This window comes from Xyrauchen texanus, chromosome 4 (assembly GCF_025860055.1).
Source record: "Xyrauchen texanus isolate HMW12.3.18 chromosome 4, RBS_HiC_50CHRs, whole genome shotgun sequence".
Lineage (NCBI taxonomy): Eukaryota > Metazoa > Chordata > Actinopteri > Cypriniformes > Catostomidae > Xyrauchen > Xyrauchen texanus.
Window position 1 is genome coordinate 26,737,480 of NC_068279.1, and position 18,812 is coordinate 26,756,291.

The 18,812-nt window shown below is 38.0% G+C and overlaps 1 protein-coding gene across 4 annotated transcripts in view; it reads right to left on the minus strand.

Moving 5' to 3' along the window:
* Positions 1 to 18,812, minus strand: part of LOC127639143 (leucine-rich repeat and calponin homology domain-containing protein 2-like) — a 127,158-nt gene that overhangs the window by 33,257 nt on the left and 75,089 nt on the right. For 3 of the 4 annotated variants that reach the window (XR_007969933.1, XM_052121035.1, XM_052121019.1), the window contains 5 exons: positions 16,935 to 17,003; positions 15,441 to 15,500; positions 8,422 to 8,470; positions 7,260 to 7,298; positions 6,999 to 7,127 (listed from right to left, as the gene is read on the minus strand). Coding sequence is in view for 3 of the 4 variants with exons in the window: in XM_052121035.1 (XP_051976995.1) it covers positions 6,999 to 7,127; positions 7,260 to 7,298; positions 8,422 to 8,470; positions 15,441 to 15,500; positions 16,935 to 17,003 (346 nt within the window). In the remaining variant the exon portion in view is untranslated. The remainder of the gene's footprint in view (positions 1 to 6,998; positions 7,128 to 7,259; positions 7,299 to 8,421; positions 8,471 to 15,440; positions 15,501 to 16,934; positions 17,004 to 18,812) is intronic. The other variant, XM_052121027.1, reaches the window with a different exon arrangement.

Here is an 18,812-nt window from a genome sequence, read left to right on the forward strand (position 1 = left end):
ATTATTGAACCATTCCGTGTTGATGTAAACACACAAGCCACCACAGCGAGTCTTACCGCACAGAGCTGCATTTCTATGGGCACGAAACAAGGCGATACCGTCTAGCTGAATGGCGGCATCTGGAACTCTGTTGCTGAGCCACGTCTCCGTGAAAACAAAGCTCACGCTGCATAGTCTGCTGGAGTCGGATGTAGTCCAGTTTATTGTCCAGGGAGCAAACATTTGAGAGCAGGATAGACGGGAGAGCCGGACGGCTAGGGTTTGTTTTTAGCCTAGCATGGACCCCCGCTCTCTTGCCGCGCTTTTGCTTCCTCGCACACCACTTACGATGTCCCCTCCCTCGGCATCAGGCAACGCCGAGGACTGGAGGCCTGGTCTCCGCAGCAAGCCGAGTTCGCGTAGCTTCTCCTGAAGATCATCATGCAGCTTGGTTGTTGCATGAATCTTATATTTTAGCAGTGTCTGGCGTTGGAAGACATGAACACCGGTTTCTCCGATGTCCATGTGTCCATGGGCTAAGTGACAAAAATAGCACCATTTTGGATCAGGAGTGGTCGCTGCGTGCTACCACGCCGCAATCTTGGATCATATTTTAGAATAATACAAAACTATGGAATAACATAATCTGAATTACAGGAATTATGTTGTGACTAAAAAAAATCCAAAATAACTCAAAACTGTGTTATATTTTATCACCTTCAAAGTTGTCCCTCTTTGCCAAGAATTGCAGACATTTTCTCAACCAACTTCTTGAGGTATCACCCTGGGATGCTATTTAAACAGTATTAAAAGAGTTCCCATCTATGTTGGACACTTTTTGGCTACTTTTCTTTATTATTTATACCAAGTCATCAATTTAAATATATATATTTTTTTTTATAAAATTTTAGTTTTATAATGAAATGAAATAATATGGTGGCACAATTATATTTTTGGCTACAAAACTAATTTCAAACATTTAATAGTAGTGTAGTGTATAATATATATATATATATATATATATATATATATATATATATATATAATTTTTTTTGTGTGTGTGTATACTTATATGTGACCACAGGGATGGTCGTTGAGTGTCAGGGTGTGGTTGTTGAATGGGGAAAGGGAGGGGTAATAATGGAGGTTAAATGTTGATTCAGTGTATATACGTTTTGTTTTTCTTGTTATATGTACGAATCAATAACAAAATATTAATTAAAACAATAAAAACAATATTTATTTGTTGTAATTTTTGCATATAACCTGGTGACACTGCATACTGTTAGTGGTAAATGTACCACAGTTTAGGAAGCCCTTACATAAAGTAATTAAATCTGAGAGAGAGAGAGAGAGAGAGAGAGAGAGAGAGAGAGAGAGAGAGAGAGAGAGAGAGAGAGAGAGAGAGAGAGAGAGAGAGAGAGATTTTTCAAAACCCTTTTTATTACAATTTACACAACTATTATTACAAACTGCTAAACAACGTCATTAATTTAAGACCAATAAAAAAGATAGAAAACAGCAACTCTTCTTCAACAATTTCACCAAGGACCTTATTTAAACACCATCTTACCTCAAAAGATAAAAAATCATGCATTAATCTATAATAATGATAATCAATCAAAATCCTAGATTTGACTAATTTTACAAAAATTGCTACCAAACTGTTGCAAACATTTTGCTAAATATTTTCTTTTCTTGTGGTATAAATCGCCATTTTTGCCTGACCTAACAAGAAATTCAACAATTGACACCTATGACGAAATTTTTTCACATATTTAAATCCACAAATAAACACTTTCATTGAAAAAAACTCATCAAAAGAATCAAAAAGTTCTCTCAAAATATCAAATAAATGTTTTAACCTCACACAGTGCATAAAAGCATGAAAAATTGTCTCTTTTTCCAAACAAAAAGGGCAGCCTTCAGTCACTTCAGAATTTATCAAGGAGACGAATGCATTTACTACAATAGCTCCATGTAACACTCTCCACTGTAAATCCCCAGTTTTTTTGACTAATGGTGACTTGTACAAGGCTCTCCATTCTGGCTTTTCATCGACAGCAAGATTAAGTATATTTCGGCATGGTGTATCACACTTGTTATCTAAAGATTTCTTATTAAAAGCTTTTACACAAACCTTGTACAATTCTTTTCCAAGTACAACATTTGAACCCACAATCATTATTTCTTTACAATCTAAAAACATGCTGTTGTGTTCTCCCAAAATGGGAGAAATACCCAACTTAGGAAAAGGGTCTTTACAGTCTGGGTTTATTAACCCCTGTGAGTAATGATCCAACAGTTCTGTCTCTTCCTCAGTGAGGGCCGATCTCCACTTTTCCAGTGCTTTTGCTACTATACGGCATGATTTGAGTCCTAAAAGCTCAGCAATCGCGGTCACATTCCTAAAAGCAGGTCCTGCTATTTGATGTAGATGATCAATTTCTGTCAACTTGGCGTTACACAAAATCCTTTCTGGTATGGCAAAAGAAGACTCACGTGATAAGTCCAAACGTGAGCCACAGACCAAAGGTTCTCGAAGTAACCAAAACAGAGAAGCAACATTGCTTTCCTTACTTTTCTTAAACAGAGACCAGACTTTAAATAAATTACGATAAAAAACTGGAGAATTAGACAGTTTTAATGTTTGAGAGTCCAACCAGAATAAAGTTTTGTCCAATCGTAGCCCTTCGATATTCCGGAGGATCGCACAGGCAGCCGCCATCCAAATGGACTCTGAAGAGCACTTTAAAAGTCTCTGTACGTATTGCAGACGAAATGCAGCCGTTCTGCTCTGCAAGTGTATCAAACCAAGTCCTCCATCTTTTGATAGATACAAGACACTTTTTGATACCCAGTGCATTCTGTCCCAGAAGAAATCGATTAACATTGACTGGATTTTCATCAGTACATCCACTGGGGGATCTATACAGGCTAAGCGGTGCAAAAGTGTAGAGGCAACTAGATTGTTTATGATCAAAATTCTACCTTTATAAGAAATTTTAGGGAGTAAAAACCTCCACTTATCCAGTCGCCCTTTGACCTTTTCAACAGTGCCTTCACAATTCTTTTTTACAACATTTTCATTTCCTACAAAGACTCCTAGATATTTAAAACCATCCCTTGTCCAGTTTAGTCCATCAGGAACTCTTGGTTCACCTTTTGGCCATTTTCCAACTAATATGGCTTCACTTTTTCCCCAGTTAACCTTTGCTGAAGAAAGAGATTTAAAATCATCTAAAATCTTCAACATCACATTGACATCATTGGGTTCACTGATTATGACAATGACATCATCAGCGTATGCTGATAAATTAAACGCATTAGCACAATTTGGCATACACAGACCACACACATCAGATCTTAGCTTGTTTAACAGGGGTTCTATGGCTAAGGTGTATAACATGCCTGACAGCGCACAGCCTTGTCTGACACCCCTGTACACACTAAACGGAGAGCATAAGTCACCATTAATCTTGAAAATACTCTCAACGCCACAATACATCATTTTAATCATATCAATAAACTCTGAACTAAAACCAAAGGTTTTTAAAACACTCCATAAATAAATATGCTCGACTCTGTCGAAAGCCTTCTCTTGATCGATTGATATCATACCAAAATCGACGTCAAAGATTTTTCCACAGTCAAAAATGTCTCTGATAAAAGAAACATTATCAAAGATTCTCCTTCCTGGTACGCAATATGACTGATCTGGATGAACAATCGATTCAGTTACTTCTCCCAATCTGATTGCCAAAGCTTTAGACAATATTTTGTAGTCGTTACATAATAAACTTACTGGTCTCCAATTTTTGATGTCGTTTAAATCTCCTTTTTTAGGCAATAAAGTAATAATTGCTCTCCGGCAGCTTCTTGGCAGTTGTCCATTTGCCAGACTCTCATTAAAATCTATTACCAATTCTGGACCCATTTCTACCCAAAAAGATTTATAAAATTCAGTTGTAATGCCATCAATACCTGGTGCTTTTCCATTTTCCATTTTTTTAAGGGCATTTTCGAGCTCAACTAAACTCAAAGTTTTACTAACTTCCTCATTTGCATTTTTAGTTATCTGAGGTAAATTTTCAAAAAAATCCAAATTACCATCTTGCTCTTCGGAAATTTCACTTTTGTACAACTCTTTATAAAAATGTACAGCTCTCTTCCTAATATCTGAGGGATTTGTCAACAAAATCCCTTCTTCAGACTGCAAGGCATGAATGAACTTTTTCTGACCGTTCTTTTTTTCTAGACTGAAAAAGAATTTTGAAGGAGCATCCATTAATTCTGCACTTTGGAAACGGGATCTAATGACAGCACCTTGTGTTGTACAACCTAACATATCAGATAACAAAGTCTTTTTCTTTTTTATGTGCTCTATATAGGTGGCATCTTTAGTGGACTCAGCAAGCTCCTGTAGCTTCATCAACTCTTCTTCTAACACACTCATTGAGCTATTTATGTCTCTTGTGGCGTTGTGAGTATATTGTTGACACAATTGTTTGATTTGTATTTTTACAAAATCCCACCACTGCTGCAATGTTAAGAAGGACGATTTCATAGCTTTAGCATTTGTCCAAAACTCTTTAAAAACTTCTCTAAAAAAAGTATCAGATAATAAATTATTGTTAAAATGCCAATAAGCACTTTTTGATTTGACAAAACTTTTTGCTACAACACATTTTATCAAGCTGTGATCAGAAAAACAAACCGGACTTATTGAACATTCTCTAAACATACTTAATTGATGCTTAAAACCATAGAATCTATCAAGCCTTGCCAGCGATAATTGACTATCATGAGCGTGAGCCCAAGTGTACTGTCTCTGTATACCATGGAAATTCCTCCATATATCAATTATTCTATGAGACTTTTTCATTTGAATTAGCCTCTTTCTAGATTGCATGTTTGGTTCAACATGATTTTGATCTATGACATTTTCAGTACAATTAAAATCCCCTCCTAACATTAAAAAATCATCATTGTTACACTCATTTAAAACATCATCCAAAGTGTTCAAAAATATCATTCTTTCCAAAGCCATAGTTGGAGCGTATACACAGACAAAAACAAAATAACTATTTTCAAATACAGCTTTAATCTTCAGCAACCTTCCTTTAATTTTTTCCTCTGCACTATAGGAATATGGAGTAAATTCTTTAGAAAATAACACCGCAACTCCACCACTCAATGAGGTATGATGGCTTAAAATCACTAATCCATCAAATTCTTTAACCCATTCTACAGCATTTGATACATCAGTATGGGTCTCTTGTACAAACAACACATCAATTTTCTTATATTTCATTAATTCAAATACTTCAGCTCTCTTCTTAAAATCTCTTGCTCCGTTAACATTCAAGGAAGCAAAATTTATTTCCCCCATAAAGGATAAAAAAAGAGAGCAAAAGAAATAAAGCCATAAAAGATGCATAAATTTACCCATTCTGGCTGTTTTCACTGGGCCCGCCTGACTGACTACTTAATTTCGTAATAATTTTCTTAAGACAGTAAACCTCTTGATTAGTGAAACAACTTTCACTTCTAAAAAACTTTACCTTCTCAATGAACTGTGTTATGTCTGGAAAATACTCCTCTAGTTTGACTTTTTTCATATTTTTCGTCATTTTCAAAAATGACTTAATATCCACAACAGTGTACGTTCGGCTAGAGAAACCACTTTGGGGCAGACTAGCAGTGACACTACATTCTGAAATGTCACTTTCGCTCTCAGTGTCAGTCTGGCTCATGTGGATGCCATCTATTCTTTTTGCTTCTTTTTCAGCAGGGCATTCCAACAACTTCCTTTTTTGGGGGATTTTAAAAAAAACATTCTTCATCTCCCAACACAGAATCACCATCTTCTGGATTTACCATAGCCTCGTCTTCACTGTTACTGCCATCATCTGAATCACAAACTGCTTGTTCTATCCTCTTGGAACGTATAACCTCTTCCTCCCCAGCTGCAGCTACACTGACTTTTCCAACAATTTCTGAATTTCCCAAACTCTCAGAAACCTTCTCTACCATTTTTGGAGCAACCGAAGCCCTACTTGGACCCGGCATCTCCTCAGCAACTGTAGCGATTTCCTCCTGCACTTCAATTACACTTTCTGAAGCAACAGTTGATGCAGTTTTATTAACGTTTTCCTCTCTTTTTGGACAACCACGAATAAGGTGTCCATTTTCACCGCAACCAAAGCACCTCATTGTATTAGTTGTAGCACATATCACGTAATTAAATTGTTCATGTCGAAAATTTTGAGTCAGATCAAGTTCCTCAACGTTATCTTTCAGTACCATATAAACATAACGCCTAAAAGACACCACATGTTTCAACAACGATGACTTACTTCCAATTAAAATCATCTTAATGGGAGAGACCAGTTTCCCATACCTCGAGAGCATTCCAACTAGAACTTCGTTCTTGATGAACGGCGGCACATTAGATAACGTTACTCTCTTAGACGGCGTAGAAAGAGGTAGCACTGAGGTAAAAATACCACCAATCTCTACACCACTCTCCACCAACAAATTCGCCAATTTGATCGTCTTAACGAACAAAACAATCGCGTTGTTCATTCGTGACGCCGATAAAACATTCTCATGACCAACTACTGCACTCACCGCTAAACTACACTCCTCTATACTTGCAGTAACATCGATTTTCACACCGTGACGCCTCGTTAGAAACTCCAAACTTTCCGCACCGGGAGCTGCCATTCTCCCAGTACACCGACTGGGAGTCAAACTCGCCCAAAAACCACCTTAAATATTCCCTAAAACCCCAATATAAATACTAAAAATAATTACCAAAGATAGAAAAGGGTACAAAAAGTTTTTCAAACACTCGTACCTTACACCGCCGTCACACACTCTCCATCCACGCACCTCACTCACTCAACGCATGCAGAGAGAGAGAGAGAGAGAGAGAGAGAGAGAGAGATATGTATGGGAAGAAAAAAATATGCAAGCGTGAAAAATATTGAATGCATGTGTGTGGGGGGCTTCACCTTCAGATAGTCTTTCCTCAGGTACTTGTTTCTTCTGCGATCCTCATTCTGGTTGAGTACAGGAGGAACCTCTGGCCATCTTGGTTCCGAATCACTGCTCAAACTTCCATCAAACGAGCAAGAAGAAGGCTGAGGGACAAATCACAATATTACACTGGATGATTGTGTGTTTACTGTGCAAACACTTCTTAATGGTTAAAATGATGCAGGGATAGAGAAATGAATAAGAATGAAGAAAAATTTGATAAAATGAAGAGTGACCTCAGAGAAAGCTGCATCTTCGTCAGTGAGATCAGTCTCCTTCAGAAATAGAGAAAAATAAAATATAAAAGAACAAAATGAGAGTAATAATGGAGTTCAGAGAAAACACAAACAACAAATCAGAAACCAGACAACACACTGAGAAATGGACAAAAGAAGGTGGATGTTTGGTATATGAGGTTTCACTTGGGCTACAGGCAGGTGCGTCCCCAGGTTGACAAAACCCCAGCGACCGTGGCCTGTGCAAGGCCCAAGACCAAAAAGGAGGTGAGATATTTTCTGGGGCTGGTTACTATCGAAGGTTTGTGCCTAGTTACTCTGACATCACCAGCCCACTGACTGAACTTACAAGAATGGGGGCCCCCTATCCGGTCCAATAGACAGAGATGTGCAAACAGGCTTTCCTAAAAATATAGTCTGCGCTTTGTGGGGGGCCAAATTCTCTCTCCCGTTCATTTTGCAGATGGATGCATCGGACAGGGGACTGGGGCAGTGCTCTTGCAGGAGTTGGAGTGGGAGGAGTGACCGGTGTGGTACATTAGTCGTAAGCTCTCACTGAGAGAGACTAAGTACAGCACTGTGGAGGAGTGTCTGGTGATCAAGTGGGTCATCATCAACCTCTGCTACTACCTGGTGGAGCGGGCCTTCACCCTCTTTTCAGATCATGCCCAACTCCAAGGGCTCCACAGCATGAAGGATACCAACGTGCGGATAACCCGTTGGTACTTGGTACTTCAGTTAGCAGGCTGGATGCTGCCCTGGCCTGAATCGGGCGGTGGGGATATGTGGGGATGGGGGCATGGTCATGTGTCTGTCTACAGGAGAGAGAGAAAGAGCGGTAAGGCCTGTCACCTGGGTTGTAATTATCTCTAACACCTGTCTCTTGTTATAGTAAAGGCGGAGGGAGACGTAAAGGCCACCAGCTCACCAGAGAAGAGGAGAGAGGGAGAGAGAGTATGAGCTTAACATTTACTAATGATCTCACTGTGTGTTCCAGAAGAAGAGTATTTTTGTTATCTGATTGAGTGTTAAGACTGCATTAAGTTACCCTGAACCTTAGGCGAAAGGAAATAAAAACCTTGCCTGCACTGCTTCGTTGCCTCATGTCCATTGCTCAAAAGAACTTGTTACAATTATGAACACATTTTTTGTATCTTTGTACCTGTCCACTCAGGGCAGAGGCTGAGCTGCTTCCCTCATCTAGTGATGCACTGTGAAGAAGATCAGAAAATAACATTGAGTCACACAGACCCCCAAAACATACACAATACACACCAACAGTATATATGTGAGGACCTTCAATTGATTTCTTTTGTTTGTTTTTTAATTTACCACTCACAAGCATTGCAAAACTTGCGCACGCACGCATGCTCACACACACACACACACACACACACACACACACACACACACACAAAAAGTTTGTTTTTCGATCACACTGTGAACTTTCCATAGATGTCAATTGTATTTATACTGAGCTAATGTGATAGTCTTTCCAAATTTTTATAAAAGACATTATTTAGTATGCTTACATCTACATTTACAGCTACCACAATGTAAGTGACTTTATTTTTACTACTATATCCCCACAATGAGCCAAAAAGGCTAGACCTAACATAATCCACACTACATCCACACTACACTCAGCAATAGCCAACTTATGATGAGTATGGCCCTTCACAGACATACACACTAAGATTACGGTTGAATCTTGCAACTGCAGTCTCCTTGCCGATTATGATTTGAAACTTAATTACACTTCCTCCCTTGCTTCATGCATGTGCACAACGCTATACACATGCTCTGTCAGAGATTCTTTTATATACTGAGACTAGAGTTGTCAAAAATACTGGTACCCCGGTACTCAAACAAAAAATGATTTACGATACCATCATTTCTGAAGATACCGGGGTACCGAGTACCGGGTCTACCCAGTACCCGTGCAGAGTCGGGAACTTTCGAACGCTCACAACAAGCAAAAGATGATGGCAAGCAAAGTAGCTGCTGCTGCGGAGTCTCAGCTGAATCTTGTTGAAAAGAAATGTGGAAAAAGCCAGGTTTGGAAATTATTTGCATTTGAGGCTGATGAAAAGGGAAACATCATAAATTAGCAAAAACCTATTTGTAAACGCTGCTTTCACAATTTTCTGACGAAAGGAGGAAACACATCAAACTTAATAAAGCACCTGAAAGACAGATTTATTCAAGCAAATAAAGCAGGTGAGTTTAAAAGCATATTATCATTTGCATTAGGGCTGAAACGTTTATTAGACATACTGTATCAACATCGTCAAAAATACAAAATTGATGAGAAAAATGTTCGTTGTCGAATAGCCGTTTGATCTCATTTAACGTAACATGAAACCACATTACATTTACATTTATGCATTTGGCAGACGCTTTTATCCAAAGCGACTTACAGTGCAATTATTACAGGGACAATTCCCCTGGAACAACCTGGAGTTAAGTGCCTTGCTCAAGGGTACAATAGTGGTGGCTGTGGGGTTCGAACCAATGACCTTCTGATTAACAGCCCTGTGCTTTAGCCACTACGCCACCACCACTCCTACATTAAACTGTAACGATATTCAGCAGCGTGTACCGTTGTGGAATAAGCGGAGGCGGAGCTCTTTAAAGGAAACATCCTGGCGTAACATCTTAAATGCAGTAAAATGACTTTATTAAAGTTCAAATAATACAGAAGCAGGTCATGTTAATAACTATAAACTCAGAAACTGGCATTTCTCTGTGTGGTTGGTGCCTCTTCTATGAGTTGCTTGAATGTCCCGATCTAAGGGGGACAGATTGAAACTGCACCCGGCTGAGAGAGACTCTGCCTCGGGGTCGCTCATCCCTCGAGCGCAGATGCTTAATGCAGCTAAATTAGAACGCGATTGCTCGCAACTTATTTAATCATAAGAATATGTGCATTTCTTATCATGAAGACAACTGGCAATATGCAGCTTTATTAATAAGAGACCACTTTGCACATTAATTTGGAAATTGTTTTTTATTAATTCTATTGTATGCTTGTTTATTTAGGCTTTTATTTTTAGTACTTGGTAAAAACTTAAATTAAAAGTTGCAAAAGTTGAAGCAAATCTTATTTAAGTGTTCAAAAATACTTTAAGCATACAGTTTTGTAATAATTAAAAAATAATATATTTAAATTAAAGTGTTGCTCAATGGCATATTTTTGTTCTTAGTTCTGCTGCTAATGTTTTGTAGACTTTGTTAATAAAAGAGTGTTGTTTAGTAACCTGTTTTTGCTTTGGTACCGAAAATGGTATCGAGTACTGTGAAATTTCACTGGTATTGGTACCGACTACTGAAATTTTGGTACCGTGACAACACTAACTGAGACACCAGCCTCTGTGACTCTACCATAGGAGAGAGCATAATGGTCAACTTAGATCACATGATTCTTCGAAGTCAATCACATAATGGCATTCTGGAATTCTTCTCACCCCAATTATACAGAGTGGTTATCTGAGTTACTATAGACTTTTTCACCAGTCTGGCCATTCTCTGTTGATCTCTTTCATCAACAATCATCCGATAAAAGACATTGTGTTAAGCTAGATTGTACAGGCTTGGTCTTAAAGACACACCCACCTGTTGGTTATGCCAGTCGGAGGATGGAGACATGGCCCATATTTTTTGGTGGTGTGTTGAGATCCAGGAATTTTGGTTGAAGGTTCAGAGTTTTGTGTGTGACATGTTGGGCACTCAGGTTTTGTTTTGCCCCCAGAATCTGTGTTTTGGGCGATAGGGTGGTCATCAATGTAGGGAATAGACATATTGAGAATTGTGTTCTGACCAGTGTGATGATTGCCAGGCAGATTATTTTAAGGGGTTGGAGGTAGGGTTCCAGAGGTATACTGGTTTCACGGTATACCACGGTAAGCAAATTAATAGTTTTCATACCATGTACATTTGCTTATCTAAGGTATTGAGAAAAAAGAATCTCACTTGCACGTGTGCATCTCCTTTCCTCCTCGACTGCCTTACAGACTCGTCAACTTGCGCCACACACACACATGAAGTGGAGATAATGTCAGAGAGAAGCAAGTTGAGGGGATCTGTGTGTGAGTGTGAGTTAAAGCAGTTTTTCAACTGGTGGGTCGCAGGTCTATTTAGACTGGTCGTGGACAGCAGGGAAAGAACCCCAACTCCCATTGAAGATATTTATTTCAGCAGCCTCCAAGTGATAGCCTATTTAGGACTGCCGAGGCAGATTTACTGGTAATCTCGCAATCACCTAAAGGCTTCTCATCTGCACTTTCGCATGAGTATAACGGAACCAGCTTGCGATCACAATCTGCTGTTCTCTCTCTGCTTCCCTTGATATTGCGGAGCGCAGACTTTAAAGTGTTTTTTCTAGTTTAAAGTGTTACGAAGGAAGACAAGTCAAACCTCTCAAATAGTAGGCAGCCCTGACATGCCAAACAGCACTGAGGAGGAAAAGAGCAACACTGTGTTATGCGCAAAAAAAAAAATTCATTATCCCATCACCTTTACAAAATTGTTTCAGGATTTTACATGAGTAAAAGTAACTGTTATATTTTGACATATTAAAGTTATAGTTTCACATGAAATAATCTAATGGTAGAATCTATTAGACCTCATTTTATATCAACAGTGACAGTTGTAGTTAAAGTTTCAAGATGTGTTTCAGCTAGTACTTATTTTTTCATAAATACTATAATTTGTTATTATTATTACTATTATTTAAGTCTAGCTACACTGACCTAAACAGGGTAATGAGGAGCCTTTCCTCCTGTGTAATATGTTTGTTCCGTTTGAATTATGTTTGAAATTAGGAAACAATAATAATATAATAAGCCCATAATAATGGGCTCATATAAGTAAATACGCTCTTTAATTTTTGAAAGTGGGGAGAGAAAATTTCATGTAGATTTTGTTGTTGACAACAACAAAAATAATGTCACTTGATGCATGTCCATCGTGCTTGGTCCACCAAAACCATGAACAAAACTATGCAACAAAAGGAAATGAAACCCGGGATACATTAAATACAGGTTAAGTTTTTACTATGGTGTGTCGCCACTTGATTTACAATGTAAAATCTGGGTCCTAAAGCAAAACCAATTGAGAACACCTGAGTTAAAGGTACAGACAGGAGAAGTCTGGCTGCGCTGTCGCACACCTACAGTACTGTATATGTTAATTGTTAATAATCATAGGACAATACTTTAAAAGCTCACACAGCTGATGTTATTTTTCATTTAGTAGTTAATTTAACATGTTATGCTAACATGCTTTAGTTATATAAGATGTTACAGTTACATTATTTTTTTTATCATGTTTACAATTCTGTTAGCTTTCTATTTCTATTTCTATTCTACTTATTTTCAAAAGGGAGACTTTTTTTTTTTACACATACTTTACACAAAAAAATGGTTTCAAGTTTCAATTATAATGAAGCTTTGAAAAACAAACAAACAAACAAACCTTCTGTTTTCACTCCTTTAAGGGTCATTGTAACTGTTAATAATAATTGTATAATTCCGTATACCGTGAAACCGTGGTGGGGAGAGGGGTGGAGGTATAAATCTGTGTGATTATTATATTTTTGGTATGTTTTGCTTTTCATTATTTAATGTAGGAATCAATAAAAAATTTATAAAAAAAGAAGTTCCAATCAACTGGAAATGTTAAGAATCGACCTGGAAGAGGACGCGTGTTGTCTATATTATCTCCAAGCATGGTGAGGAGGATGGTTCGAGTGTCCAAAACGTCTGCAAGGATCACAGGTGGAGAATTGCAAAAATTGTTAGGGTCAGAAAATCTCCAAAACTACAATCAGATGTTACTTACATCACAACAAGTTGTTAGGCAGTTTTTGAAGAAAAAAGCCACTGCTCTAATCCAACAACAAATTCAAGCATCTTCAGTTTGCAGACACTACTGGAACTAAAAAATGGGACTGGGTTCTATGGTCAGATAAAACAATAATAGAGCTTTTTGGCAGCTAACACCAGAGATGGGTTTGGAGCACACAGATAGGTAGACATGTGGAAAAGTACCTCATGACCATGGTTAAATACACTCACCTAAAGGATTATTAGGAACACCTGTTCAATTTCTCATTAATGCAATTATCTAATCAACAAATCACATGGCAGTTGCTTCAATGCATTTAGGGGTGTGGTCCTGGTCAAGACAATCTCCTGAACTCCAAACTGAATGTCAGAATGGGAAAGAAAGGTGATTTAAGCAATTTTGAGCGTGGCATGGTTGTTGGTGCCAGACGGGCCGGTCTGAGTATTTCACAATCTGCTCAGTTACTGGGATTTTCATGCACAATCATTTCTAGGGTTTACAAAGAATGGTGTGAAAAGGGAAAAACATCCAGTATGCGGCAGTCCTGTGGGCGAAAATGCCTTGTTGATGCTAGAGGTCAGAGGAGAATGGGCCGACTGATTCAAGCTGATAGAAGAGCAACTTTGACTGAAATAACCACTCATTACAACTGAGGTATGCAGCAAAGCATTTGTGAAGCCACAACACGCACAACCTTGAAGCGGATGGGCTACAACAGCAGAAGACCCCACCGGGTACCCATCCTCTGATGGCTACTTCCAGCAGGATAATGCACCATGTCACAAAGCTCGAATCATTTCAAATTGGTTTCTTGAACATGACAATGAGTTCACTGTACTAAAATGGCCCCCACAGTCACCAGATCTCAACCCAATAGAGCATCTTTGGGATGTGGTGGAACAGGAGCTTCGTGCCCTGGATGTGCATCCCACAAATCTCCATCAACTGCAAGATGCTATCCTATCAATATGGGCCAACATTTCTAAAGAATGCTTTCAGCACCTTGCTGAATCAATGCCACATAGAATTAAGGCAGTTCTGAATGTGAAAGGGGGTCAAACACAGTATTAGTATGGTGTTCCTAATAATCCTTTAGGTGAGTGTATGGTGGTGGGTGAATAAGGTACTGTACATCTTGTTCGGATACATGGCATCATGGACTCTATTATATACCAACAGATAAAAAATAAAAACCAGACTGCCTCAGCCAGAAAGCTGACAACAAAATCAAGGTTCTGCCATGGCCATCTCATTCTCCTGACCTGAACCCCATAGAAAACCTGTGGAGTGAACTGAAGAGGAGAGTCCACCATGTGGACCTTGGAATGTGAAGGATCTGGAGAGATTCTGTATATAGGAATGGTCTCAGATCCCTTAAAAAGATACTTTGGGTGCCAATAATTGTGCCACACATATATTTGACAAAAATATTAGTTTTTTGAAAAAAACTTATGTTATGTTTGCAATTGTTTGATAGGATATATTTTTGAGAACATGTTGAATGAAAGATCAGAAGGAAAAACAATAAAGACATTTTTCACAGCCTTCTTTGCTCATATTTACTGAGGGTGCCAATATTATTGGCCACCACTGTATGTGACTCCTAACCACACTATTATGCTTGCAGCCCTGTCTCTCAAGAAGAGACCTTCCTGCAATGCAAAGAATGCAGGACTAACATGACAGTTCAGACCACTTTTTAGTTTGTGAGATAAACTTTTCCAGTGAAGTCTGTAAAACTAATAAAAAGCCCATGCAAAAAAGACACTAAATATAATGAGTTCAATCAACAAAATTTCACTACTCACTTGCACATGTTGTGCACAATCAAATAGTTCACCCCAAAATTCTGTCATCATTTACTCACTCTCATGTTGCTACAAACCCAGACTTTCTTTCTTCAGTGGTGCACTAAAGCAAATAATTAAGCAGAACGTTAGTAACTAAAAGCCTCAGTCATCATTCATATTCATTGCATCTTTTATCCATAAAAAGAAAAAATGTCCTTTGGGCTTTTTCCTTACAATAAAAGTGAACTGTGACAGACTGTCAGTCCCTAATGTCTTCCTTTGTGTTTCATTGAAGAAAGTAAGTCATACTGGTTTGGAACAGCATGAGGGTGAGTTTTGGGTTGAACTATCTCTTAAATCTTATTAATGAAAATATTACAAAGCAGAACTATTATTATAGATTTGTTTGAGTGTGTGTGTGTGTGTGTGTGTGTGTGTGTGTGTGACAGAGAGAGAGAGAGAGAGAGAGAGAGAGAGAGAGAGACAGAGGGAGTCAAAGAAAAGGTGTTTATATAAATTTGTATGTGTGTATTCATCATATTACCTTCTGCCAGTCTGAGATGGGGATCTCTGTTTGCTGCTGCTTCCTGAATGACTGAGAAATCTGTAAGATCAGAACAACCATAAAATATTTAATAACATTTCACCTGGCACATCAACTAATTTATTCAACTGTCATTGTATCTGACTCTGCAGGAGACTATATAAGAGACCTGCATCTGCAGTCTTTTAAACAAGCAGGGCAGAGCAAGTTTTATTGTTTAACAAGGACAGATGCTTGAGAACACAACTTCTGGAACAGTTCCATCCTCGCAACAAAGGAATTTTGGGTCATGTTATTGCACCAGTGTACCGTAGTGTTCTGTTAAATGCTCACAACTATATGTAAACAAACAAACTGTGTCTCTCCTGGAAAGGCTCGAGATAGCACTATTTCTATCTTTTCAGTAAGGTTTTATTTGTTAACAGATACCATGAACCAACAATAAACAATATTTTTTGTACAGCATTTACTAATCCCTCAAGTGTAGGCACCCCATTCAGAATGTCCTGAATTCGGCCAAAGTACAGGAAATCCCTAGACAGCTGGCAACCCTATCCAAGGTAGCTACTAAGGTGTTTTGGGTGGATGCTTCCAGCCCCAAGTCAAAAGGGACCACACCCAAGTCTCTAATTTTCTGTCCTAGATAAGGTTCTGGTCCCTACTTCAATGCAAATCTATGGGATATTTTAACACATACATTCATACAGTAAATAGTAAATGATTTAATTGATTTCAGACAGGCTATGTACTGCAACCAGTTCTCAAGAATTGTATTTAATAAAAAACAAAAAAAAAAAAGAGAGAAAAAAAGAAAGTGTTTCATGAGTTAAAATCTAATTGAATTGGTTTCCCTCAAATGGAATGGGGGGTTAGATCATGTAGAAGTACATCCTCAAGGTAACAATTACAGGTTACCACTTTTTACAGTGTATGTCATTCCAGTGTATCGTTATAGATACACCGGATATTGACTATCCAGTTTGAACAACCGGTTCTAATTTCATCACTTGCAATTATGGATTTGAAAAACACTTTTTTTGGCCAGATGAAGCCGCTTCTGGCTTAGAATTTAAATAATTTTCCTAAGAAAGTAATTTACAGTATATTAAATCTGAGCCAAGACATCCAGAAGGAGGCCGTTTCCACACATGCACATAAATAGTCTTCGCCGAAATGAATGTGGGAAACTGTGGCATACTAATGGACAGCGTTCATGTAATATTGTCAAGACATCTACACATGCAATCTCATGCCATGCTTCTCTCAATATAGCAGAAGCTTTAAACATGGATTTAAAATTACAAGGCAACACAGCAAAATGCAACACACACTTGATTTCTATCAAAAAAGTAGCCAAATCTAGGTAAAAAGATATCATCAAAACATGCATTCTTACTAACACCCAACAGGCACATAAACACACATGACCATATAGATTGGACATGTATAGTCCAACTACAAAAAAGACACATAAGGACACACATCTCCTTCTACCTGTGAGCTCTCCCCGCTGCTCTTCTACGGTGTATTAGACTCTCTGCCCTGCAAATTAGGGACCGCCTCCTGAGAGTCATGTTTCATAAGTGTACCATTGAGATCCCAGGATTAGGTGGCAAAGCAGGAAGTGATGGAGAAGGAGATGGAAGGAAAAGACAGGGAGGAATATGGTGATTCAATTGTTAGTGAACGGAGAGGGTCTGATCCTAATATTAAATGGACCTGACACTCCTCTCTCTGTCTCAGAAGCACTGGTGAACAGACTGCATGTATGAGAAGAAAGAGATACAACTGCTACATCTGGTTTTCATCCAGAAACATGAGACAATACTAATGTAATAAATGGAGGTGAGAAAGAGAGGAGACTCATTTTAGGTTTTGGGAAGAGACCCAAGAGAAAAAAAAAAGTAGTGCAGAGGAGAAGAGAAGCTTTATTGGAAGTATACTTCTACATTTATAATATAGAGCCTGAAGAAGCATTGTCACAAATGCATTGTGAGTCTTTCTTAAACAATTTTGGATCAATATGTTTTATTATATTTATAATTCTGGTTATTGAGAAATATGAAATATGCATACATAAAAAAAAATGCTGGACAAAACCTTTGTGATACTGTAAATAAGTGGCAAGCAATGTTCAACATTGCACAAAAGCGCGCATCTGCAGTGCTATTTATACAAATTTCATACAGGCATACTTTTACCAGCACCAATTTCTTATTTACAATGACGTCATGCTAGTGTCCAATTTGTATTATGAGCAGGGATGGAAAGAGTACTGGAAAAATCATACTCAAGTAGAAGTACTGTTACTTCCCAAAAAAAATTTGTGTGAGTACAGTAAAAGTAGCTGTCCTAAAAACTACTCAAAGTAAGAGTAAAAGAGTAGCTCATTTAAAAGTACTCATGAGTAGTGAGTATTGAGTACCAAGTTGCAAAACCTATGCCCCATTATAATGAACACTGTATGCCAAATTTGAAAATGCATCACTTATCTATGATAAACACTACATGAATCTGATTCCAAAAAACAAAAGGGAGACATGATAACAGAAATGAAAAAATGAAAAAGGTATTTTCAATACACTGATCACCATTTTAAATCGTAATGTATGAAACAATTACATTAAAATCAGTTTATGTGTAGGGTCATAATTTCCATAAATTTATTTTTGTGCATAAAACATGTTCAAAAAATGCAAGGAATGCAAAAAGATGCTAAATAAGCAGAATGACTTGGCACGTCATGTCCTGCACAACAGAAGTAGAGCAGGCATGGGAAAAGTTGTTTGGAACAGTGGCTACATCATGCTTAAAAAGGAAAGATTCACCCAAAAGTTTAAATTCTCTCATCATTTACTCACCCTCATGCCATCCCGGATGTGTATGACTTTCTTCTGCAGAACACAAATTAAGATTTTTAGAAGAATATCTCTCTTGCTCTTTTGGTCCATACAATGAATGTGAATCGGTGCTAAAATATTGAAGCTCCACAAATCACATAAATCAGCATAAATGTAGTCTAATCCATCAAGCCTCCAGTGGTTTAATCCATGTCTTCAGAAGTGATATGATAGATGGGAAACAGATCAATATTTAATTCAATTTTTCTATTAATTCTTCTCGGTGCTCAGTCAATCTCCACTTTAAATTTCACTTCTTGTGTTTTTGGTGATTCACATTCATCAAACATATCACCACCTACTGGGCAGAGAGAAGAATTTCTAGCAAACATGGACTTAAATATTGATCTGTTTCTCACCCACACCTGTCATATCATTTCTGAAGTCATGGATTAAACCACTGGAGTTGTATGTATTACTTTTATGCTGCTTTTATGTGCTTTTTGGAGCATCAACATTTTGGCACACATTG